We start from the raw sequence: 25,162 nt of genomic DNA on the forward strand, positions 1-25,162 counted from the left end.
TTGCCTTCTTGCCTGCATGGTTTCTGCCGAATAATCTGAGCTTAGTCTTATTGTTTCTCCTCTGTATGTGACTTTTTTTTCTTGAGTTGCTCTCAGGATTGTTTGTCTTTGGTTTTAGCGAGTGTGATTATGATATGCCTTGGTGATTTTCTTTTGGGATCTATCCTATATGGGGTTCATTGAGCTTCTTGGATGGTCAGCATTTCATCTTTCACGATATAGGGGAAGTTTTCTGTCAGCAATTCTTCAGTGATCCTCTCTGTGTCTTCTGTCTTCTCCCCCGTTCTGGAACTCCGATCACTCGTAGATTTTTGCTTTTGATTGTATCCCACATAATTCTCAGGGTCTCTTCATTTTTCTTCATTCTTTTTTCTGATTTTTCTTCAAACAGAGTTGTATCCAAGTGTTTTTCTTCTATTCTGCTGATCCTCTTCCACCATTTTACATCTTCTCCCCAGCCCTTCAATGACACTGTCCATTTCTGAAATCTTGTTTATCTTTTGGATTTCTAATTGTTGTTTTTGTATAATTTCTAGTTGTGGATTTATTTTGGCATTTTGTTCCGGCATTATTTTCCTGAATTCTTCCATTTTTTTTGTCTGTATTTTCCGTGAATTTCTCTATTTTTTTTCCTGATTTTTCTCTGCTTTTTGCTTCAACTCTTAGATAATTCTGAGTATTAGAGATTTGAACTCCCTATCAGGTAGTTCTAGTGCCTTTTCTTCTGCTGGAAAGTCATCTGGTGTTTTATTTTGGATGCCTACTGGAACCATCCTGTCCTGTTTTTGCAAATGTTTTGATATTGTCTGCTGTCTTCGGGGTATTCAGTAGTTATTTTCCTCGTTTATTGATTGTAGATTTGTTTGTTTCATCTTTTTTTTTTTTTTGGTCTATGTCTGAGCAGGAGGGCTGTGTGTTCTTTGTTGTTTGCTCGTCTGTGGGCACAATACTTTTTGCCTCCTTCTCCAATTGGCAGGGTCAGTTGCTCAGATATGGTACAGCAGGGCAGGTCTAGCTTAAGAGGAGTTGCTGGGATGGGTTGTTTGTGGCACTTACTACAGCCACCAGGGCGGGTCGGTAATCAGTGCAGGGCAGGTTCTGGTAGGCCTTGCCTGTGCTGCTTGGTGGTGTGATGTTAATCGCACGGTGCAGGTAGGCAGGATGGATGGGGGAGACTGTGGTGTCTGGAGCTAAGATGGGTATGGGAGAGAGGAGAGAGAAACACAAGCCAAAAACATACAAAAAAGAGTGCTAGGGGAGCTTGCCGTTGGAGTGGAGAGATGAGAGACTATGAAATGGAGAAAAACAAAAAGGGGAAGGAGACAAAAAAAAAAAAGAATGAATAAATAATAATTAGAAAGAAAAAAGAACAGCAAAGCTCCCAGGGATCCCACCGGTCCGGCTATGAGGTCTGGGGAAGTTGTTCCCAGGTGCTGAACTACAGCCTAGCTAGGAGGCATAGAGGTATTCAGCGCCAGGTATCCAGGGGACAGGAAGAGAAGGAAGGTACAGAGAGATGAGAAACTGAGTAATGAAGACAAAAAAGATAAAAGAAAACAAAACAAATTAAAACAAAACAAGAAAAACTCCCAAAAAAACAGAAAAAAAAAAGAAAACCCATGAAAAAAGAAATGCTCTCAGGGATCCCTCTGCGCGTCTGCACAAGCTGATCAGGTAGGTCCCAAGCTGCACAGCACTGCCTGACCAGAACGGGCTCCCAACTTGAGAAAACAAAAAGAAAACAAATAAACAATTGAAAACAAACAAACAAAAAGCCCCAGGATCCCACTAGCGTGGTAGCACGGACCGGGAAGCAGTTCCACATTCAAACGGAGCTCCACAGCCCTCAGGAAGAAGCAAAGATGGCACACAGAGCCAGGTATTTGAGCAAAAGGAAGGGTAGGTGGTGAGAAGGAAGAAATCAAAAGAAGCAGAAAAAAGCAACACCAGCAGCCAACAAATGGCACTCAGGGAGTCGGCCCGTGCAGGCAGGTGGAATCCAAGCAGCCTGTGCTTCCCGGTGAAGAGACTGTGGCCGCAGGAAGCAGAGGACGCTGAGTGGGGGTGAAGAAGGGTTGGGGGTGGCAAAGCGTATATTGCCAATTACCGGTTCTTCTGTTTCCTGCTGGAAGCTCTATGAAGCTGCTTTCTTGTACCCCCATTTGCTGGTCTCTGATAGGAGTCCAAGATGGCGGATCCGTGCTGCATTAGTTGATAGGGAACCTCTCCATGTAATTTCAAGATTGCTGTTTTCTCTGTTTGGCTTAGTTTTTCAGATCTTTGCTGGAGGGATGGTGTGGTGCTTCTAGAACATTTTCTTTAGAAATTATATTATGCCAATTGAGCTAGATGTTCCCTGAGATTAGGTTTCCATCTTATGAAACTAAAAAAAGCTAGAGAAAATTAAACCCAAAATAAGCAGAGAGAAAAAAATCATAAAGAACAGAAACTGATGATATTAAAAAAAAACAAACAGAGAAGTCATTGAACTCAAAAGATGGTCCTTTGAAGAGATAAAAAAATTGATAAACCTATAACTACCCATAGACTTAGGAGCCCTAGTCTTGCAGTGGTTAACCACTCACCTGCTAACTGAAGGGTCGGTGGTTCGAACCCACCAGTAACTCCACCAAAGAAAGATGTGGCAATCAGCTTCAGAAAAGATTTATAGCTTTGGAAACCCTATGGGGCAGTTCTACTTTGTCATACAGGATCGCTAGGAGTCGGAATTGATTCAACAGCAGTGGGTTTGGGTTTTTTTTTAATAACTAGACTTATCAGGAAAAAAAGACAGAAGACACAAATTACGTCGTAAGAAATAAAAAAGAAAACCACTACAAATCCTGCATACAGTAAAAAAAAAAAAAAAAAAAAGAAAAAGAAATACCTTATGCCAATAAATTGCACAACTTGAAATGGTCACATTCCTTGAAGGACCCCAACTAACAAATCTCACTCATGAAGAAACATAGCATCAACAACTTTATGTTATGGATTGGATTGTGTCCCCCCAAAATGTGTACCGGAATCTTAACCCCTATACTTATAGATGTAATCCTGTTTAGAAATTGGGTTTTCATTGTTATATTAATGAGACCACATCAGTGTAGGGCGTGTCTTAAACCTAATCACTTCTGAGTTAGAAAAAGAGCAGATTAGACAGAAATGTGTGCACAAATGGGGGAAGACAGATGCCATATGAGTCACCAAGGAATCAAAGAACACTGAAACAGACAAGAATCTTCCTCTAGAGCTGACACCCTGAATTTGGACTTCTAGCTTCCTAAACTATGAAAACACAAATTTCTGTTTTTTAAAGCCACTCACTTGTGGTATTTCTGTTATTGCAACTAGGAAACTATACATTCTTTATTTACTAAATAAATTGAATTTGTAGTTAAAAAACTTTTCACAAAGACAATTCCAAGCCAGATGGATTTGCTGGTGAATTCTAGCAAAGAATTAAGAAAGGAACCATACCGGTGCTGCACAAATTCTTCCAGAGAACAGAAGAGGAGGGAACATTTCTAAACTCAATGTATGAGACCAGTATTATCCCTATGCTGGAATCAAGCAAAGGTATTTCAAGAAAATAAAACTACAGATCAGTATTCCTCATAAAGATAAACACAAACAGCCTTACCAAAAGTTTTGTAATTCAAATCTAGCAATATATGAAAGAACAATTCGTCAAGATTAAGTGAGATGTGACCCAGGAATGCAAAGATTGTATAATATTTGAAGATCAAACAATATAATTCACCATATTAACATATCAAAAAAGAAAAAAATATATAACGGTATCAAAAGACATCAAAAAAAAGCATTTGACAGGACTTCTGGGAAGATGTGGTGTGAGCAGGTCTAAGATCCTGATCCTCCCACATAAGCACCAACAAAAACAACTAGAAATCTGCAATCTCAACTCTGTAAGAACTCTAAAAAGTAAGCAGAGGATTCTGGCAACTAACCACACAGTTAAACAAGAAAAAGGCAACTTTTAAATGGTAGGAAAATCTCTATTTCTCTACTGTCCCTGCCACTCCCCCTCCTGGTGTGGCAGCCAGGCAGCTGCAAACAGAAGCTGACCATGGCTTGTGTTCGCAAACAGGGAAGTCCTGGTATTGGCTGTGAGTTAGTTTGCTGGCAGACTGTTCAGTGTGTCTGTTGTGGACTGTCTGGGAGGTGCTTGTAGGACTGAAGCCTCATCTGGTATGAATCAGAGCTTACACATGGCAGGAGAGGGAGTGGCAAACAAAGAATGTAAGAACAAAATTATCAGGCTTTGATTGGGCTATAAGTTTATCCTTGTGTCCTAAGGGATAGCTGGTTAGGGTTGGGCATTCCTATCCAAACTACATGGATGTGTAGTGGAAAAATGATTTAAGAAATTTGGAGTGCAATTACAAAAGGGGGAGAAAATATTAAAGTTGTCAAGGATTTCATTTCACATGGATCCACAATCAATGCCCATGGAAGCAGCAGTCAAGAAATCAAACAACATATGGCACTGGGCAAATCTGTTGCAACACCTTTCTTTTCAAATGCTTCATATGCATGTGAAAGCTGGGTTACAAATAAGGAAGACCGAAGAATTGATGCCTGTGAACTATGGTGTTGGCGAAGAATATTGAATACACCATGCACTGCCAGAAGAATGAACAAGTCTGTCTTGGAAGAAGTACAGACAGAATGCTTCATAGAAGCAAGGATGGTGAGACTTTGTCTCACATACTTTGGACGTGTTATCAGGAGGGTCCAATCCTTGGAGAAGGACATCATACTTGGTAAGGTAGAGGGTCAGCAAAAAAGAGAGAGATCTTCAACGAGATGGAAAGACACAGTGAGTGCAACAATGGGCTCAAACATAGCAAAGATTGTGAGAATGGCATAGGAGAGGCAGTGTTTTGTTCCGTTGTATATAGGGTCCATAGGGTGGCTATGAGTTGGAACCAACTGGAAGCGCCTAACAACAACAACAACTACCTTGATCATACCATGGGCAGTTTTCTCAAGCCTTCTCCCCCTCAAACTTTCCATTTTCCCCATCTCCCGAATCTTTGTTAACATCTTCCTCTTCTTCCTGGTTCTGAGATTCCCAACTAGATTGTAAGCTCCATGATGGCAGGGGTCTGGCTTGTGTTGTTTACTACTGTATCCTTGGCACAGTGCCTGATGCATAGTAGAAAATCGATATATATTTGTTAAAGGAATGAATGAACACAGCACAGAATGTCTAGATACCATAGTCTCTGGGGGAAGGAACAGTATGGTATCATGCGTAAGGGTTCAACCAACCTGCCTCTACCATTCACTGGCTGTAGAATAACCTTAAAGAAGTTACTTAACTTTTCTGGGCCTCATAAGAATAACACAATCTACTTCACAGGGTTGATGTGAGGATTAAATGACTTAATTCATGTCAGGCACTTAGCACAGCGGGAGACACATAATAGATGCTGGAGAAATACTGATTGACATTATTGTTGCAGTCGCCCTGGTTTGCCTCTAGCCCACAGTCGGCACCACCACCACCAAAGAATTTCATTCCATTATCCCAAGTAAAAATCTTCCTCACAGAAGGTTTCCAAGAAATGCCTCATTAAAGAATTAGGATGGCACTTAACAACGACAACAATTTAAAAAGGGAGGGGAATGGATGCTGGGTAAATACAAACAGCAAATGTCTACTACAGGAAAGTTAGCAAATTGTTGCCTGAGAGAATTTCTCTCTATGGTTTTATACTACACAAGTAATACATGAATTCATATACAATACTTTTAACAATACAAATGGGTACAGAGAAACCTGAGAGGATTTCTGTGTTTATGCCTGTGGTTATTTTAAAAAAAAAAAAAAGCACCCAAACCCCAAAAACCAAACTTACTGCCCTGGAGTTGATTTTGAGTCATGGCGACCTCATGTGTTACAGATACAACGGTTCCATAGGGTTTTCTTGGCTGTAACCTTTATGGAAGCAGATTGTCAGTCCTTTCTTTTGTGTTGCTGGGTGGGTTTGACCTGCCAACCTTTAGGTTAATAGTCAAGCGGGAACTGTTTGCCTCACTCACTCATTGCTGTCGAGTCGATTCCAACTTATTGCAACCCTATAGGACAGAGTAGAACTGCCCCACAGGGTTTCCAAGGCTGTAATCTTTATGGAAGCCAACTGCCACATTTTTCTCCTGCAAAGCAGCTGGTGGGTTCAAATTGCTGACCTTCCAGTCAGTAGCCAAGCTCTTTAACCACTGTGCAGCCAGGGCTACTTTTGCACCACTTAGAGACCTTAAAAAAAGGCACAAACTCTTTTTATTTGCAAAATGTAACCTGCATTTGACTACCACTGTACAGCACAAAGTACTTTTATATGCATTAGATATCTTAAACCTTACAATAGCACTGGGAAGTAAGTATTATTAGCTCTACTTAATGGTAATAAAAGGAGTCCCTGGGCAGTGCAAACTGTTAAGAACTTGGCTGTTAGAATCTACCCAGAGACAGCAGTTCCACTAAGCACACTTGAGTTTGCCGTGAGTCGGAATTGACTGGATGGCAACTAACAATAATGGTAAGAAAACCTAGCAACAAGGAATACACATGGATGTAAATTTTTTACCTCTATCTTCCTTCTGATGGTGGTAGCAGTGGCAGAGCCTTTACCATTAGGGCCCCCACTGCATTTTGTGTTTTGATGGGACAATGAAAAAGGAAGACTGAAGAACTGACGTATTTGAATTAGGTGTTGGTGAAAAATATTGAATATTCCACGGACTGCCAGAGAATGAATAAATCTGTCTTGGAAGAAGTACAGCCATAATGCTCCCTACAAGCGAGGATGGCGAGACTTCCTCTTGCTTACTTTGGACATGATGTCAAGAAGGACCAATTCCTGGAAAAGGACACCAAGCTTGCTAAGATATGTTTTAATTTTATACGCAGTGGTCAGGGTCTGTCATCTACACCTTCCATGTTGTCCACTGTTCCTGCAGAACAGGAGCAAAATCTCACTCACATTCACGTATATACTCTCAGCACTTGGCTCAGTACTAGTCACTCAAGGAGACAATAACTTTATATTGAAGAAATTATAAATCTTCCAAGAAGCAACCAGTTGGAAAACCAAACCCGTTGCTGTCCAGTCGATTCCAACTCGTAGTGACCCTATAGGACAAAACAGAACTGCCCCATTGAGTTTCCAAGGCTGTAAATTTTTACAGAAGCCGACTGCCACATCTTTCTTCGTGGAGTGGCTGGTGGATTCGAACTGCCTACCTTTCGGTTAGCAGCTGGGTGACTGGAAAACAAAAGCCTGTAAACAGATATTGACTATAAAGTCCATAAACGGAATAATCTAATCACTTGTGATTATTCATTTTCGTTAATCTTATACGTGAGGTCCTTTTCGCATGTTTACATTACAGAATCAAAACTTTTAAAAATTATTACTTGCCCTTTCAGGTATTTCATAGCTATTCTAGCCATCTCTTTGGCCAATAATATGCCCTACTAGAGCGCATAAATTTTTTGTCCATTTTTTTTTTTAAAAAAACCAAGGCTTTTGTCAGTTATTTCTTGAGATCGAGTAGTTGTTTTCCTAGAGAAAGAGCAGCACTTCGGGTTTCTAATGAGGTGCTGGCTGGGGCCCAGTCATCAGTCCACTGAACCTCAGTAACTCACCAAACAAGCTTCTAATCTCGGGAACACAAACTACGGAAAAAGAGAAATCTTACAATCGCTAGCGCGCGGTGCCCAGCCGGAACCTTGACCTCAAGATGGCGTCGCGTAGTCACAAGATTCAATCAGCTCCAATCAAAAATGGCAGGGTGGGTCGTAATTTACAGCTCGAGTCTTTCTAGTACCCACTAGGCGTTTCCTCTCTATGGTTTTTCCGGCCCTGCGCCGCGATTCCAAAGCCAACAGCGCAGACTATCTAGCTACGTTCTTCTCTATGATTCTCAGCTCCACTCCCCACACCCCCCTCCGGCCGCAGTGCACGCCGGGCAAGAGGAAGACCTCCATAAGCTCCCCGCGCAGCGCGGCTGTGTTTGCGGCCTGTTAGAGTACGCGTCTCGGAACCAGTCTCACGGGTGAGCGGCGCGCAGAAACCTTGAACTGGTGGAGGCTACTCATAACTTGAAGCCCGGAAAGGGTGCTTAGATAGTACCGTTTCCTCAGCGGCGGGTGAGTTCACGCTTCTGAACGCGTATGGAAACCAGGAGACTGGGTACCTCCGTTGGGTGAGGAGGGAAAGCCGGGGTGGCTGCGAGGAGGCCGGGGTGGGGTGGGGTGAGGGGGGAATTGGGGTGGGGGAAGGGACGGGCACGAGGCTTGGGTTTCTTAATTTCTCTTAAGACCTCGAAAACCAGTGTGTCCAGCTCGGGTCGCTGGAGCCCCTGGAGGCCAGACCTACGGCCTGAGCTTTTCTTTGCATTATCGCCCACTTTACCTTTCCCCTCCACGTTCTGCCACGGAGTAAGTCGCCTTGGCTCCTTTGAGCTCTACGTTTGCCACAAAACGATCGGTGTGCCCTGGGGGAGCCCTTCCCTTAGACCCCTCTCTCACTCGCGCTCGGAGAGCCCAGCGATAGGTTTTCCGGGCCTAGGACACACTCGCTCTGGGCTCTGCCGTGAAGGCAGCCTGCATTCACCCTTTTTAGCGAGTTGCTGGCCACTAACGGATTTCTTTCCCTTCCTCTTTGGTCATCTAGAGCCCGCCACCAAGCGAAGAGGGCCGCACCCACTTTGAAATTTGCTAATATCCACCTTTTTTTATAGCACCTTTGCAGCTTGCTAGTCCAAGATTGTGATGAGTATTGTCGTCCTTCCCCCAACCCTCATTGGAGGATGCAGTAAACTGTTACTGTCCATTCATACTAGACAATTACCAAAGTTCAGATTAAAATGTGTTACTTCTTTCTTACTCCTTTTTGGTCTTTAATATTACTTTTTAAATGCGTTTTTCAAAACAGTTCTAGGAATATGAAGATTATTTTGAAGTTATATAATATGGATTTATATTGCCGTGGAAATGCCATTTTAATACTGGGCAGAGAGGAACAGACCAAAAGGAGTGAAGAGATTGGACTTCTGGTTTCGCACCGGACTGTTATAGTGTGACGTGATGTGTATTAGGTAGTTGGCAGTAGTGTATGAAAAAATTCTGTATTGTCTTGAGACCTTTAATTTTTAAACGGTTATTTCCAAAATCATTCAGAGGCCTAGAAAGCCATTCATTTGGTCTTCAGTTCCAGTCCGTCATGGTTCAAGTAGACATCATCCTATTCTAATTCATGTTTCTTAAACCTTGGTTTTTCTTCATCTGTATAATGAGGATTGTAATAAGGATTGTAACCTTATAGGTTATTGGGATTGGGGAGTAATTGAGAAAAATGTGTGTAAAGTTCTTAATGCAGTACCTAAGTAACATAGGTGTTTAATTTGTGTTGGCTGATATTTGTTATTCTTAAAGAATTTTTAGTGAAGTACAAGAGCCTACCGTGACACTAACATTTCTTCCTGTATAGTCTGAACAGGCTTTTATAAATAAAGTTAATCCTTAAGTTCCTTGCTCTCATTGGTATGTTATTACTAGAAAGAGGCATGGTGGTATAGTGAAAACAGCCATTGGATTCCTGATTTAAGGATAGTCCTCCACCTACTTAATCTGTTCTTTTGTACATGTTTTTTCATTCATAAAAGAGAATAATATATCTACTCCAGGTTATTTTGAGATTAAATGAAATAGTGCATGTTGGCAGCTCTTGTAAACAGTAAGGCTAAATAAAAATATTAGTTGATATTTTTATTAAATCATCATCTTGAGTTTACCAAGATTTCTTCCTTTTTGACCACCAAAGTGTTTTCTTTTTTTTTTCCTTTTTGTGGGGAGAGGGGCGGGTAAGACTTGGGTAGGGTACCAAAAGGAGACTTTTAGGAAGAATATTTTTGTTTTCCTATTGTTGCATATAGGCACCGTATATTAATAATAGTTATAAGTTTTCTTTTTTCATAGTTTAGTACCTTTTTATTCCGCTGTGTTGAGGGTCTGAAATAATTTTTTTAATAAAGTTTGTCCGTTTTAAAATTGAGCAACTACTTCAGAAGTAACATAAGTTTGAGATGTTTCAGGTTAAGTTACTTTTTTGGCTACAGATAAATTAGCTATATACTTTTCTGATTATATTGATTAATTTGTAACTTTGGAAGAAAAAGTAATCATTGAACTTTTTAACATCTTGTAAAAACATTTGTGTATTTTTAAAATCTCTTGATAGTCTTTTCTAACACTGTCACTGCCATTCATAAAAGAATTTTCATTGATTACCTGTTACAGTTTCTTGAATACAGGGTAACTTTTTTTCTCCCAAACTTTTTTTTTTTTTTAAATTTTAAAACTTGCAGAAAGTGAAAGGGAGAATATAATAATCCCACTACCCGTTGTTATGATTGGTCTTTTTTTTTGCCTACTTTTTTTTTTCCTTATGGTAAATATGGAAAACCCTGGTGGCGTAGTGGTTAAGAACTACAGCTGCTAACCAAAAGGTTGGCAGTTCGAATCCACCAGGTGCTCCTTGGAAACCCTATGGTGCAGTTCTCCTTTGTCATATAGGGTTGCTGTGAGTCGGAATCAACTCGATGACAACGGGTTTGGTTTTTTTTACGGTAAGTATGTAAGTAACAAGACAAAACCTGTACAGTTCAGTGACACTAATTCTGTTCATCCAGTACCATTTACCTTTCCTGAACTTTTCTATCACCCTTAACAGAATGGTATTGCTTTTTTAACTTTTTATTTTGACAGTTTCAAATTTACAAAAAACTGCAATAATAATACAAAGAATTCTCAAATACCTTTCAATCATATTCCCCAAATGTTAACCTTTTGCCAATTTTCTTCATCCTCCTCTCCATTTTTCTTCTGAAATGTTTTGCTAGTAAGTTGCAGATTTGATACTTCTCAGTTTCCCCATACTTAAGTGTATATTTCCTAAAAACAAGGACATTGTGTTATTTAACAACAGTATAATGATCAAAACCAGGAAATTAGCATTATCTAATCTACCGGTGTCAATTGGATTTTGCTAGCTTTAGTAAGGTATGATTGACATTACCATAACATTGACTTGGTATGAATACCGAGTTTTAGTAAATGTAGAGTTGTACATCAGTCACCACAATCCGGTTTTAGAACATTTCTATCACCCCAAAAAGATCCCTCTTGCCATTTTGCAAGTCATTCCCTGTTTCCACCCCAGGTCCAGGCAACCACTAATCTTTCTATTTTTGTAGTTAGTATTGCTTTTTAATCATTGAGAATGGTAAAATAGCAAAGTGGAAGTTTTCCAGAAAAAGATCATCCTCCTTTTAGGAGATTCAAAACATTGGAGTACTTTATGCCTATGAAAAGCTTTGCCATAAAAAACACTTTTTTGGCTAATCAGACATTTTCTTGATTCTTCTTTGGGCATGGAACATCTTTTTTCTAGGAATAATTTCTGCAGAGACTCAAGTTCTGTGGAAATTCAGTTTGAGAGGTGATGTAAAGAGATTGCTTTGTTTAGACTGGAGCGGTTGTATCAGTCTCCAGTGTACCTAGCAAACTGAGCAGAACAGGAAACAGCATGTGTTACACTAATAATCGTTTATATTCAATATATAGCCACTGGGCTGACTGTATAATTTTATATAGTAACTTATTTTTCACACTTTCAGAATACAAATAATGCCTAGAAAAGAACCTGGCACGGAGTTGGAGGTAGATATTTATTGAACAAGTTGTATATGAATGTTTACAGAGATGAATCTATTGCTCTATTTGTGTCTTATCATTTCAGAAATTTTTTGGCACACGGTGTAATGGGGCTGGCCTGTAAATTCACCCCTGGTGAAATACTTTCTATGTGGATAATTCTGCAAAGGAAGAATGCTTAGAAGCAGAAACTCACTATATTTTGCGTGCCTGTGGCATTCTCAGGTGCCGGAAAAAGAATGGTTTGAAAGAGTAAAGATAGGAGTTAAAAAGAAAAAAGCAAGATGCATCCATATGTAGAGATAAATGGTAGTAGAGAGAAATCTTATGTGTTTTGTTTTTTTGACCAAATTTATTGCAATAAAATTTACATACAATAAAATGCACCCATTTTAAGTTTGAAGAGTTTTCGACAAATCCATGCACCTGTGTGACCTCTCACTTGTGATATGGAAGACTTCCATCATAGGTGCTTGTTTTTGTTACTTTGGGCTACCGAGTTTCATACTTGGCAGGTAAAAATGCTTTAAACTTTGTAAAAGAGAAGCACTGCTGATTCAAACATTTTTTTACAATGCTATATAGATCATTTTAGTGCTAATAAAATACATCTGCCTCTCTTAAACCCCACCTACAATCCTTCACAAATAATAATGTCTGTTTTCAGAATATATGTACAGAATCCAGCCATTTGTTATCACTTACATTACTAGGCCGCCATCTCTTCTCTGGATTATCGCAGTAGCCTCTTATATTCTTGTTCCTCTCCAGTCTTATTTAACACAGTGGCCAGTGAAACTACTAAAATGCAAGTCAAGTCAAAACCTTTCAAATGTTTTTCATCTTATTCAGAGTAAAAACGAAAACCTCTACTGTGGCCTACAAAGCCCTATTTTCTTAAGACACACACACCCCACCCCCATTAATACTCAGCATTTGTCTCCTACTTTTCCTCATTTGCTCTGCTCTGGCCATACTGTTGGCTTTACTCTTCCTCCTTCTTGGCCTTGGCTGTTCCTCCTTCAAACATTCCATGCCCACCTCAGGCTCTTTGTATTCTCTGTTTCCTATACTGGGAAGGTTTTTCCCCAGATACGATTATGGCTTCCTGCCTCAGCCTGTTTCAAGTCTTCGTTCATGTCACTTTCTTAGTGAGGTCTGACCACTGTACTTATTTATTTGTTACATGGTTACTTTACCAGTTGTTCATTTTATTGTTATGTACTATAACTTAATTATTTTATGTGTATTCTTGAGTATAACATTTTACATTTGAACAGGATCATTTTAAAAACCTACAGGCATTATATAGAAAATGTCATTTTTCATGGGCAAAACTATTTTCTAACTCTCTAAAATGTTTCTTGCATAGTATGGAATAAGTTGTAGTAAATTAATTCATGTTCCCCTTTCATTACTGTGTTGAGAAATCTTTTCTGGCTCATAATTAAATGATTCTCGTATTTCCCCCTGAAATTATTCAGACATGAAGGAGTGTAATGCAATAAAGACCTTTTTATTCTTAATATTCAGACTATGTTTTGGCCACAGATAGTTTTTATTTTTTTCCATCTTTTGAAGTATGGATTGCTTCATTATGTTTCTGTTGCCATAGAAATGTTCAGCTGGCTTTTTTTTTAATTTTGTATTGCTCTTGTTGATAATATACACAGCAAAACATACACCGGTTCAGAACCGCCATATTTAAAATAGCTCTCTTACCTGCTTTATTTTTCTACAGAGCACTTACCAACTTTCAATATCTCTATAATTTATTTATGAGAGTGTTATAATTTGTCATCTATAGGTGATGTAACTGATTAGCTTTGCTTAGGCTATGAAAGTTTATTCTCAATCATTTTCTCTTGTGCCAAAACATATAAAACTTTGTTGAAATAAGTGGTGGTTACTCATTTCAGGATATTTAAAGTGAACATTTATTTATTAAAGAGCACCAGAAATGTACTTTTTCTGAATTTCCATATGAGGTGTTCATTGTTTGTATAATCATACAAATTAGCCCATTAACTGCTATATTTTTACTTTCATTTTTGAAGTCCAGCCTGTGAGTGAGCAAGTTTTAAGCAGTTCCAGATAACAGAGAAATATTTCATAGAAAAATTACAAGCAAATGGAATAGGTATATTGCTATAAACTAAATGTGTATAGTCTGTTTAACTTTTATTGAGTTAATTATGTATTTTAGAAATGTGAAATATAGTTTAAACACTAAGACCATAGAGTTTTTTTTTTTAATATATATTTATATCTAGTAATGGGAAAAAAAAAGTGATTCTAAAGCTAAATTCATGACCTTTGTAGTCAGTGGGTCATTGCTGGCTAGTACCTGGCAAGTAGTTGCTTCTTAATAAATTTGTTTAACGAGGTCCTCACAGTTTGTTTATTGATTCATTCATTAATTATTTATTCAACAGGTATTAAAACCAACTGCCCTCCTAAGAAAATGCTGAGATAGAGTATTATAATGATAATACAAGAGCTTCTGTAAGTAGGACAGTAGCACTCTGTTTTAAAAGGCAGATACAATCCCTTCTTCCCCTTTCCGTATAGAATTTGTTTTTTTTGGGGGGGGTGGGGGGCAAAATGGTATTACAAATTATAGAATTTAAAAAAAACACATTTATGATTTTAATAGTATTTTTAAAAATTTGTTAAGTATGTGACATCATCTTAGGAATTCCCTTTACCTGTAAAGTTATCCAAATATTTTATGTATGCTGTGTTTCATGAAATTGAAATTTAAAGTTTTAAAATATTGTATTTTCCCAACTTACTAAGTCAGAGAAACACTCGGAGGGAGAACAGCTGTGAGCATGAAAGAAGTACTCCTCTAAGACTTTCTAAAATACGGCTAATAAACAGATAAAAAGATGATCAACCTCATTAGTGTTAGAGAAATGCAAATTAAGAGGATTTTTTACCTACAAAATTGTTAGAATTTAAACACAAAATTTTGCCTGTGTTGGTAATGGTGAGAATATAAGGAAAAGGAGAGTACTCATAGACTGGTGGTGGGAATATAAATTTGTACCAAAGTTGTGGAGGATGATTTGTATGTAATGTGTATTATGGAATACTTGCACAGTTCCATAGGGCTATACGCCCAATATGTCCAAGAATGTTCAACATTATTTGTAAGAACTAAAAAGTGGAGGCAGCCATCAATGTTAAATTGTTTTATGTTTCTGTTACAATAGTTTGCAGAATTACAAAGAATAGAATAGAGTTTTATGAAATGACATGAAGAGATGTTAATGATAACAAGGGAGAATTGCATGTAACAATATAGTATGATTACATTGTTTGCAGAAAAACAAATACATATTAGTTTGGGTATAGAAAGATATTTAGAAGAATACAGTGTATCCACCCATTGCCCTCAAAGAGTTGATTCCACCTTAGAGAGAGACTACAGAACAGAGTAGAACTGCCTCATAGGGTTTTGAAGGCTATAAGTCTTTATGGAAGCAGACTGCCACATATTTCTCCTGTGGAGTGAGTGCATGGTGGGTTCAGATTGCTGACTTTTTGGTTAGCTGAGCGCCTAACCACTGGGCCACCAGGGCTCCTTATATCAAACTGTAGTAAATGGAAGATTTGCACTTTTTACCTACTCTCTTCTGAAGGGTGAGTGAAACAATATATAAAATGTAAAAAAAAAAAAAAAAAATAGACAAACATTTGTTAAACTTTCAACAACTCTAGACTCCTTCAGTTATGGCATATAGGTAGGGGAGTTTTTCCTAGTGTCAAATATCTTCTGTTGATGAAATCACTAATTGAAGTGGAATCACTGATACAGGATCAATGTACCTGTTTCAGCTATTTTTATTGGTACAGGGAACCCTCCTACAACATCCTAACATTGTTTTTCTACTTTCTTCAGGAGTTCTAGACTCTTTAATTATGTTGACAAAAATACAAAGTTTTAAGTAAGGAAAAGTTTTAAAAACTTCTATTGTTTAAAATAAAATAAGCTAAAGTACAAAGTTGGATTTCCTTTAAATGATACTATGACAAACTAAAACAGTATTCTTGAATTTTTTTTAAAAAATCAAATGGTAGCATCTGATTGTTGAATTTGATTCATGAATGATTAAGAGGTTTGCTTTTAAGTTTAAAATGGTTACTTTTTATCATTGCCATCAATTGTATGTCCTCTGTGTTTGAGTGGTTACTATGTGACCTCGTATCAGGAGTCTTCCTTTTCCTCAGGTTTGTAGTTCACTGATAACTTGTCCTTGAGGAACTGCCCATCTTGAATCAACAAATACTGTGTAACCTTGTAAATTAGTTTTCAGGATGCTGATGGGTATAAAAAAAAGTGTGCATCAGTTCACTTAAAAAAAAAAAATACTATTAGATACCCTCCTGGAGTCTGAGTTTGGTTTTAAAAGATTGGTTGATGTTTGGCATTTAATTTTTGGATATTAACTGAACCTCAAAAATTTTTTCTTCCCTTTATATGTATTCCCATATGATTGTAGGAGTCTATCCTGAACTTAGATCCTGTACATTTTGGGAACTTATTTTAGAAAAGATCTAAGTTTTAATTCTCAATGGACAGACAGAGAAAAGAGGGTCTTTGCCAACTTCTATGGGTAAGAAAACTTTAGAATTTTGCAGATACTCGAAAAATGAAGGTCAACAATGCAGGCATATTGAATAGTAAAGTTTTCAAATAAAATGATTTGTCATGATTTCTTTCTTTAGAACACTGCAGTAAGAATGTCTTTCCCCCCTCATTTGAATCGTCCTCCCATGGGAATTCCAACACTTCCACCAGGGATCCCACCCCCACAGTTTCCTGGCTTTCCTCCACCTGTACCTCCAGGTACGTTTGTTGATACTGTTTGATTTTAAATTTGTATTTTTGTCATTGTAATATTAACTTTAGGAAAATGTTAATATGTTAGTAGTAAAGATGCTTGTTAGCATCATTCTAGAAATGTGGTTGTCTCATTTTCCTATGGCAGAGGTTTGCAAATTTGAGCACCAAATTCATCTGGGAAGTTTTGTTTTTTTTTTTTTTTTTAATCAAGTAATATATTCACGGGGTTCAAAAATGAAAATACATAGAAAGGTGTATAGTGAAAATTTTCTCCCACATGCTCATGCATCTGCTGTGACTGTTTCCCTACTAGACAAGTGATGCAAAACAGGATCATTAATTTTTTCTTTATCATTCCAGATATTTTTCATGCATATTACAAGCCAATAAAAGTATACGTTTTATACTTTACTTTTATTCTGCTTATACAGACATATAGTAGCATCCTATATACACTGTTCTCCCCTTTTTTTTTTCCTTTACTTGATAATATATCTTGGAGAACTTTCCAAATCCATATCTAAAAGCTTCCTCTTTCTGAAATTCTACAGAATTAAAGATTTTTCAGGCCCCATCTTACCCCACTGAATCAGATTCTCAGAAATTGGGGCCCAGGAATCTTTGTTTTTAACATGTTGCCAGGTGTTTTTTAGACATTTGTTTAAGCACAGGTAGGAGAACCTACATTTGAGAACCATTATCCTAAAGTACATGGTTAGCATTGCTTGGCCTAAGGGAAGGAGATAGTTTTCTCTTGGCTTATGGGTGACAGTTCAGATATTTTTCTATTTTGATCCCACCCTTAGAAAAGATAGTATCTAAGAGCTCCTTTCTTAATTTGCATGTTGGAGTATTTTCTTTTGACGTAGAATTCATGTAATTCAGACTGAAATCCGTAAATACTTTTGTAAATCAACATATATGAGTATTTCTATTTGAAGAAAGCTTTAAATCATGGACCTGTTTTTGTTTGTTGTTGTTGAGAATATGCACAGCAAAATATGTACCAGTTCAACAGTTTCTACATGTACAATTCAGTGACATTGATTACATTCTTCAAGTTGTGCAACCATTCTCACCCTCCTTTTCTGAGTTGCCCCCCCCCCCCGCCCCCGTTAACATAACTCACTCCGCCTAAGGTTCCTATCTGATCTTTCAAATTGCTGTTGTCACTTCTTAAAAGAGCTCAAGGCAGACATTTTTTTACTAGTCAAGCTAAAGTAGTTGATTTTAAGAAGACTTCAGGGAATATTTTTGGTTTAATGTTTAAAGATTATCTCAGGACAGTAGTTTCAGCATTACATCCAGCGTCCATGGCTCCAGAAAGTCTAGAGTCCGTGAGAATTTGAAATTCTGTTCTGCCTTTCCCCCTTTTGATCAGAATACTTCCGTAGAATCTTTGATCAAAATGTTTAGTAATGGTAGCCAGGCACAATCCAGTTCTTCTGGTCTCGTGGCAAAGGACGCAGTTGTTCATGGAGGCAATTAGCCACACATTCATAGACCTGTTTTTAAGTATTGGATTTTCTATTAGAAATGAAAAATTTTTACTAAAGAGCTTGAAGTTGAAAAGTCAAAAGTACATTGTAGTTGGCTCATATGATGGGTTAATTCATAATTTGTGCAATAAAGAGTTTATACAAACATCAGATCTGCCATTATTTTGGATTGGACTACTTAGTTCTTATTTACTCTTTAATTAGGGATAGTTTATTGCCATAGGCTCAGTTTTGGGGACCTCCCACCCCTAGGTCCAGATGATAGCAGTGTTTTAGTAGATGTGTAAAGCCACAGGATAAACATGGCTATCTTTCTAGGATATCAATTATAACTTGAAGAATTTAGAACAAAGTTATAATTTTTAAAATCAGACCGACTCTTTATGTCTATGTATCGGAGTAGAATACAATATTTGTCCAGATTTTTAAGACATTCATCCTTGTAGCAGGCTATTTTAAACTGTGCTTCTAGTAGTGGAAAAGTTTAAATACTACCAGTTTATTTTCCCACGTAACAATTACTGAATTTTGGACAGTAATGTAGTTTCTCTGTAATGGACTCTAATGGAATTTCTACTGGAATGTGGATTGAGGAAGGTAGTGTTATCAGAAAATTAAAGTTAGTCATCAGCCATCACATATCAACTTTAGAAGAACAGTGTCCTGAGTCACTTCTGTTTAGGCATCAGGTTTTTTTTTTTTTTGGTCCATATATCCTCATTTTGTTCATATATTTATAGTTGCATAATACAGATCTGTTTTTGTTAGACCTTAGTAACCATGATACTTTTAAATAAAGCCCTGGTGCTATAGAGTTATTGTTGTTGTTAGGTGCCCTCGAGTCAATTTCAACTCATAGTGACCCCACGTGACAGAATAGAACTGCTCCGTAGGGTTTTCTGGGCTGTAATCTTTATGAGAGCAGATTGCCGGGTCTTTCTCCCACAGACCCACTGGGTGAGTTCAGACTGCCAGCCTTTTAGTTAGCAGTCGAGTGCTTACTAATTTACTTTCTATTTCTTTGTGAAGAAATTTAAGTGAGTGGGAGGGAAGGTTAATCACTTGTTCAGAATCAGGAAGGATAACAATGGAAAATCAGTGTCTTAATTTCCTTGACAGTAGATTGGATTTATAGAAATATTTTAAATTCCTTTGAAGTTTTAAATAACCAGTACTAAGTGTAACATTTTCTAATGAACACTGTACCAAATGATAAAAGGAAGTAGAAGGTAATTGAGGCATATTTCTCTTAAGGCTGCTCCTTCTGTCTCTTTTAAGATGGGTCAGGAGACCCTAAAACCAGATTTTCAGTATTTCGTGCTGCCTGTTTGGCTGATGCCATACTGATTGTGGGTATTCGTTCACAGAGTGGAACGCTGTTATAATTCTGATTCCATTAGTAACAGTGTAAGTTACTATTTCTGTTTAGGGAAACATACTTGTGTTTCAGGTTAGTCGCCACTTGCATTCTGTGTGCAGCACCAGTAACTTTGAAAAGGTAATGAATGAAATAATATTCTAAATTAGTGGAATTCAAAACTGCAATACCTGTCTTAATGTATAATTTTTTCATCTTGCCTATTAATGCCATTAAGTGAACACTAAGTGAGATAACGTGGCAATCACTTTATGCATTAAATTAGAAAATAAATTTGAAAAAGTCATAATTTTTCCTTGAAAATTAATAAATGCATATGGATAAATAGAACGCCCCCCTCCCCCAATTCCTTGGTTCTCTTCTCCAGAGATAGCCTTTCTTATACTACTGATGACTGTAAAAAGGAAGAAGAAAACTTCAGTATGCCTTTTTCTGAATGTTTTCTTTAATAGAAAGTTTACCTATGGGAGAGGTGCCACAAAGATTACACTTGGTAAATAGGGGAGTATCTGTTTCTTTTGCAAAGTTCAGGTGGAAAATTTAGATACAAGTTGATTAGACTTTTGAGCATCCGCTGTACTTAAGTGCTCACAGTCAACCTCACAGACACTGAGGAAATAATTACCTCACTGGAATTAAGGAAACTGAAGAAGCTGGGGTTAAAGAGCTTGCCCAGGGTTGCATAACTGAAAATTATAGAACCAAGAAATGAACTCAAGTTTGATTCTGAAGTATGTTTATTTTGTAAGTTTTCTGTAGACTTATTGATTATTCATCTTGATTTTTTTTTTATCTTTTAATCGTATTTTGAAAACTGAAATTATTTTAAATTCATTATATTTGTCAAAGGGATAGTGTTAAATATAAGAATTTACTGTCAGTCTTAGATAATTAACTTGATGCTAAGTTTGAACCGAAGGATGACTCACGACTTAAAGATATATTTAGAAACATTTTAAAATATACATTAGAAAAGTAGACAAATCTCTAACTGATTTTGCCTTTATTGGAAGCTTTTTCTTAGTTCTCAAATGGTAAGTTTTTTTTTTCTTATTCTGTGAATGAGAAAACAAGGGCTCTTAATAAAACAACCATTGATTAGTAAACCCTGTAATTGAAAACAAAAATATAAATGCAAATACCACTAAGTTGTCAATACTAGGTAGCCTATTGACAGCTCTTAAATGCTCAAAATGAGTTATTCATAGCAGCAGATACTTGTCTTAGAGATTGGTTTCTTATTAACAGTGGTCGAAATTACTGAACTCATTTTTTGCATGATTTTTGTTTTCTATTAAAAAGCCAGGAATAGCAAGATTCTTCTTAGATTTCTTAATTCTTAATTTATTTAATTTATTCTTAATTTAATTAATTTCTTAATTTCTCATTTGTTACTTGTTTTTACTTTTAAACCATTCATTAATACCATTGGTCACCCATAGTAAATCTGTATTTGTGAAATGTGCCGATTTTGAGGGTCTGCCTATCCAGATGAACATGAATCGATAAACTATTCAGAATTTTGTGCTCTTTAACTACATGGTACCTGGCTACCACCACTTACTGCTCTGACAGAGATCCCAATAGAGGGTCCCAGACAGAGCTGGAGAAAAATGTAGAACAAAATTCTAACTCACAGAAAGAGACCAGACTTACTGTTCTGACAGAGACTGGAGAAACCCCGGGAGTATGGCCCCCAGACACCCTTTTAATTCAGTAATGAAGTCACTTCTGAGGTTCAGCCTTCAGTCAAAGATGAGACAGGTCCAGAAAACAAAATGAGACTAAAGGGACACACCAGCCCATGGGCAAGGACGAGAAGGCAGGAGGGGACAGGAGAGCTGGTAATAGGGAACCCAAGGTCAAGCAAGAAGGGAGAGTTGTTGACAGGTCGGGTTAGTAACCAATGTCACAAAACAGTATGTGTACTAATTGTTTAATGAGAAGCTAGTTTGTTCTGTAAACCTTCATCTAAAGTACAGTTAAAAAAAAAAAAAAAGTGACATACAGAATTTTGTATTCCTTAAGGCAAAAACTGTGCATGTGTGATAGCCTGTTTGCTTTCAGAATAGTTTTTTGTTGCATGTAAATTCACATAGATACACCTGATTATACATTGCTTTTGATTTATCAGTATCTTTTCATTAGTTCTACATTCCTACTTATATTAACTGTGAATAAAGATATTTATTTGTATGGCTTGTAGCTGTTACAGAATATGCTCATATGTAATGATATTCTTAAGACTCATTATCTCCCCCCCTCCTTAGGAACTCCAATGATTCCTGTACCAATGAGCATTATGGCTCCTGCTCCAACTGTAAGTATAATTTTAAGAAGGAATTAGGAGATAGGGTAGTGCTAGTGTTTTTAAAGCCAAAAAGCTTTGGTAAACCTAGATGAGATATTTGTAAGTGTTTAAAAGAGTAACAGAAAGAGAGTGAGAAACACCCATCTATATCATACTACTAATGTGAATAAGTATCATATGCAATTGTACCATGCATATGGTAATAGGTAGTTTTATGATTTTCTCTTTAAATGCTCTCTGGACACTTGCCTGGGTTGCACACTGGTTAAGTGCTTGGTTGCTAACCGAAAATCTATTTAGAGCTGCCTCAAAAGAAAGGCCTGACGATCCACTCCCTTAAAATCAGTCATTGAAAACACTTTGGAGCGCAGTTCTACTCTTATACACATGGGGTTGCCAGGAATTGGAATTGACTCAGTGGTAACTGGTTTGGTTTTTAGTTTTAGACATTTATATACTTGTTACTACAGATTTAGGACACTGGCTCTTTTTCATCACTGCCTCATCTTGTTTGTCCTGGGAGTTAGGAGAATGATTTGCCATGTCTTACCTCTTAAATGAAAAAAATAAAAGAATGTAGGAGCGGCCCAACCAAAAATTTCGATTTTAGGAGTGAAATTGGTGTTGAATACCTTTCTGCTCTTTCCCTACCCCCTCTCATTTTTAGCCCCTTCCACGTTATTTTCATTTTAGTTTTCCCTGTCCTCTTGTATGACCCCTTCAAGTTTTGTTTAGCTTTATTGAAGCCTTTCCTCTGTGGAAGTGCTCTATCATTCATCATCATCATCTTGATCCTTAACTGTCCAGGCATCTTAGTTAAGAAAAAGTCATATAGCTGATGGACTATAACGTGAATAAACAATAATTCTCTTAGCTTTTATTTAACTCAAATTTTGTTTGTTGGAGTTAATTGGTAGAATATCAGGCAGGCTTGAAATGAGGGAGAGTAGAACTCATTACTTTCAACTATGTTTTGATCTGTGTAGTTTGAGAAGAGAGGAGAATGTTATTTTTATTAAAAGGCAAAAGGGAACTAGATGGGCAAATAGGAATCTACTGTGAGGCTGTCCATTAATGTGATGTGGTTCTGCAGCCCAAGATGAGTGCAGCTTTTCTTGCTTTGGGCACCCATAGTTTGGCTATTTTGGAAAACCTCCACAGGACAGTACCCTTACCCCTAGTGTTTCAGGCTAGAACAGGTAAGAGTTTGGAGCAGCTCCCCTAGCTCATCACTATTTATTCAGTGCTTACTGTGGGTGTTGTGCTAAATTCAGTGCCAGATACAATGATGAGTAAGACTCCATTCTTTCTTCTGGGAAGTCAAATGTTATAAAGAGAAAGTAAAATAGGAACATAAGTAACTGATAAAAGGCAAAATGTAAGTTTGGGCAGAGTGCTATGGGAGTATTAGAATATTCTGCCAGAGGATTAGCAGGAATAATTGAAATGTGCTTTTATACTGTTATAGAGAGTAGAGTTGTAAAAAAACTTCTGGATATAGTTGATAGTTTTAAATGGTTTATTTAAAAATTAGCTGAGTTTTGAGTCAAATTATTTTCATTTGCATTTTCAAGTTGTTTTTAAAGAAAGGTAGTCGAATAGTGGAACCTGTCATGAACATGTTTTTATTAATGAAAAGTGCTGTGTGCTTTAGAAGTTTTAGATGGTAGATATGGAGAAGCTTTAATAGTAATGTGTTATATATCTATTACTTTAAAATTGATATTTTTAGCCTAACCTTACATTAAACTTGATAGGAAATTTAATTGCCAGATCACATTTTATTGCTGTTCTTCACCTTAGGTCTTAGTACCCACTGTGTCCATGGTTGGAAAGCATTTGGGAGCAAGAAAGGATCATCCAGGCTTAAAGCTTAAAGAAAATGATGAAAATTGTGGTCCCACTACTACAGTTTTTGTTGGCAACATTTCCGAGAAAGCCTCAGACATGCTTATAAGACAGCTCTTAGCTGTAAGTGAAACTGTTTATTTTTCATTTTTAAAATTTTGTATTATTAAAAATTTCAGACCTATGAAAAAGCAGAAAGAGGACCCTGAAATGATTATTTTACTGCAACTTTTTATTTTGAAAAAATTTTAATCCTGCAGAAAAGGTGAAAGAGTATAATGAACACCCTTATACCCCTTTCCTAGGAATCTCTGGGTGGCACAAATGGTTAAATACTCAATTACTAGCTGAAAGGTTGGGGGTTTGAAGCCACTCGGAGGTTCTTTGGAAGACAGGCCGTCAATGTGCTTCTAAAAGGTCATATCCTTGAAAACCCTGTGGAGCAGTTCTGCTTTGCACACATGGAGTTGCCATGAGTCTGAATTGACTTGATGGCAACTAACAACAACAGCATAATCCTTTTAGATTAATCAATTAACGCTTTTTGCCATATCTACCTTCTCTCTCTCTCTGCATATGTACGCATACACACGCGCCCCTTTACGCGCTTTTCTTCCTGAACAACTTGAGAGTAAATTGTGACATTGCATTTCACCTCTGAACACTTTGTATATCTCCTAAGAGCAAGAACATTCTCCTACATAACCACAATTTTTTTTATTATTGTACTTTAGATGAAGGTTTACAGAACTAGCTTCTCATTCAACCATTATTAGTATACATACTGTTTTGTGACATTGCGTAACCAAAATTTTTTTGCATGGTATATCCAGCGTTTTCCCATGTTATTAAAAACCCTTCATAAATATGTACATATTTTAAAACAATCGTAATGGAGTCATACTTACTTTATTAGAGTTTTTTTTTTTTGTTTTTTTTTTTAATGCATTCTAACATTGGACGCTTGGAGTCCCTGGGTTAACTTGGCTGCTAACTGAAAGATTGGCAGTTTGAATCTACCCAGAGGTGTATCTGAAGAAAGGCCTGCTGATCTACCTTCCCAAGATCTACTTCCCCAAAATCAGCCACAGGGTTGCCATGAGTCGGACCAGTGGCAACTGGTTTCTTTTTTTAACTATGGGGCACTTGGGTTTTTATATTTTATTTTTTGTAGGATAAATAATGCTGTAAAATTTCTAGTTTGTAAAAGTTAATTTCTCACGAAGAATCAGTAAGGATTTTTTATATATTTATCTTAAAATGATTTGTTACACTTTTTTTTTTTTCATATCATAGGTTTGTGGGAATTGGGAGAATTTTAACCAACTTAGCTGGTGGTGTGATCCCCATGCCACCCCCTCTCCACCCTACTCCCCATGAAAATGTAATTGTCCTTTTGTGTTTGAATTAAAAATTTGTGTATTTTGTTAAGTAGTTACGTTTTTTTTGTTTGTTTTTAAGAAATGTGGTTTGGTTTTGAGCTGGAAGAGAGTACAAGGTGCTTCTGGAAAACTTCAAGGTAGGT

General features: G+C 37.2%; 1 protein-coding gene and 1 long non-coding RNA gene across 14 annotated transcripts in view; one reads left to right on the forward strand and one right to left on the reverse strand.

The window, feature by feature from the left end:
- The window catches only part of LOC111819511 (uncharacterized), a 12,487-nt gene extending 4,695 nt beyond the window's left edge, over positions 1-7,792 (reverse strand). Inside the window, exons 1-2 of one of the 2 annotated variants that reach the window (XR_002823118.1) lie at positions 7,732-7,765; positions 2,108-2,393 (exon numbers count right to left, since the gene is read on the reverse strand). This is a non-coding gene — a long non-coding RNA (uncharacterized LOC111819511). Of the gene's footprint in view, positions 1-2,107; positions 2,394-7,731 lie in introns of both variants that reach the window. The other variant, XR_002823117.1, reaches the window with a different exon arrangement.
- A 202-nt stretch (positions 7,793-7,994) lies between these two features.
- RBM25 (RNA binding motif protein 25) overlaps positions 7,995-25,162 on the forward strand; it is a 50,471-nt gene continuing 33,303 nt past the window's right edge. Inside the window, exons 1-7 of one of the 12 annotated variants that reach the window (XM_023726346.1) lie at positions 8,023-8,182; positions 13,807-13,889; positions 14,185-16,371; positions 16,484-16,604; positions 21,749-21,798; positions 23,593-23,760; positions 25,099-25,156. In XM_023726346.1, coding sequence (XP_023582114.1) covers positions 16,330-16,371; positions 16,484-16,604; positions 21,749-21,798; positions 23,593-23,760; positions 25,099-25,156 — 439 coding nt within the window. In that variant the 5' untranslated portion in view covers positions 8,023-8,182; positions 13,807-13,889; positions 14,185-16,329. Of the gene's footprint in view, positions 8,183-8,306; positions 16,372-16,483; positions 16,605-21,748; positions 21,799-23,592; positions 23,761-25,098; positions 25,157-25,162 lie in introns of those variants that run through there. The other 11 variants (XM_023726343.1, XM_023726344.1, XM_023726345.1 and 8 more) reach the window with 11 other exon arrangements.

Source organism: Trichechus manatus, unplaced genomic scaffold (assembly GCF_000243295.1).
Source record: "Trichechus manatus latirostris isolate Lorelei unplaced genomic scaffold, TriManLat1.0 scaffold00010, whole genome shotgun sequence".
NCBI lineage: Eukaryota > Metazoa > Chordata > Mammalia > Sirenia > Trichechidae > Trichechus > Trichechus manatus.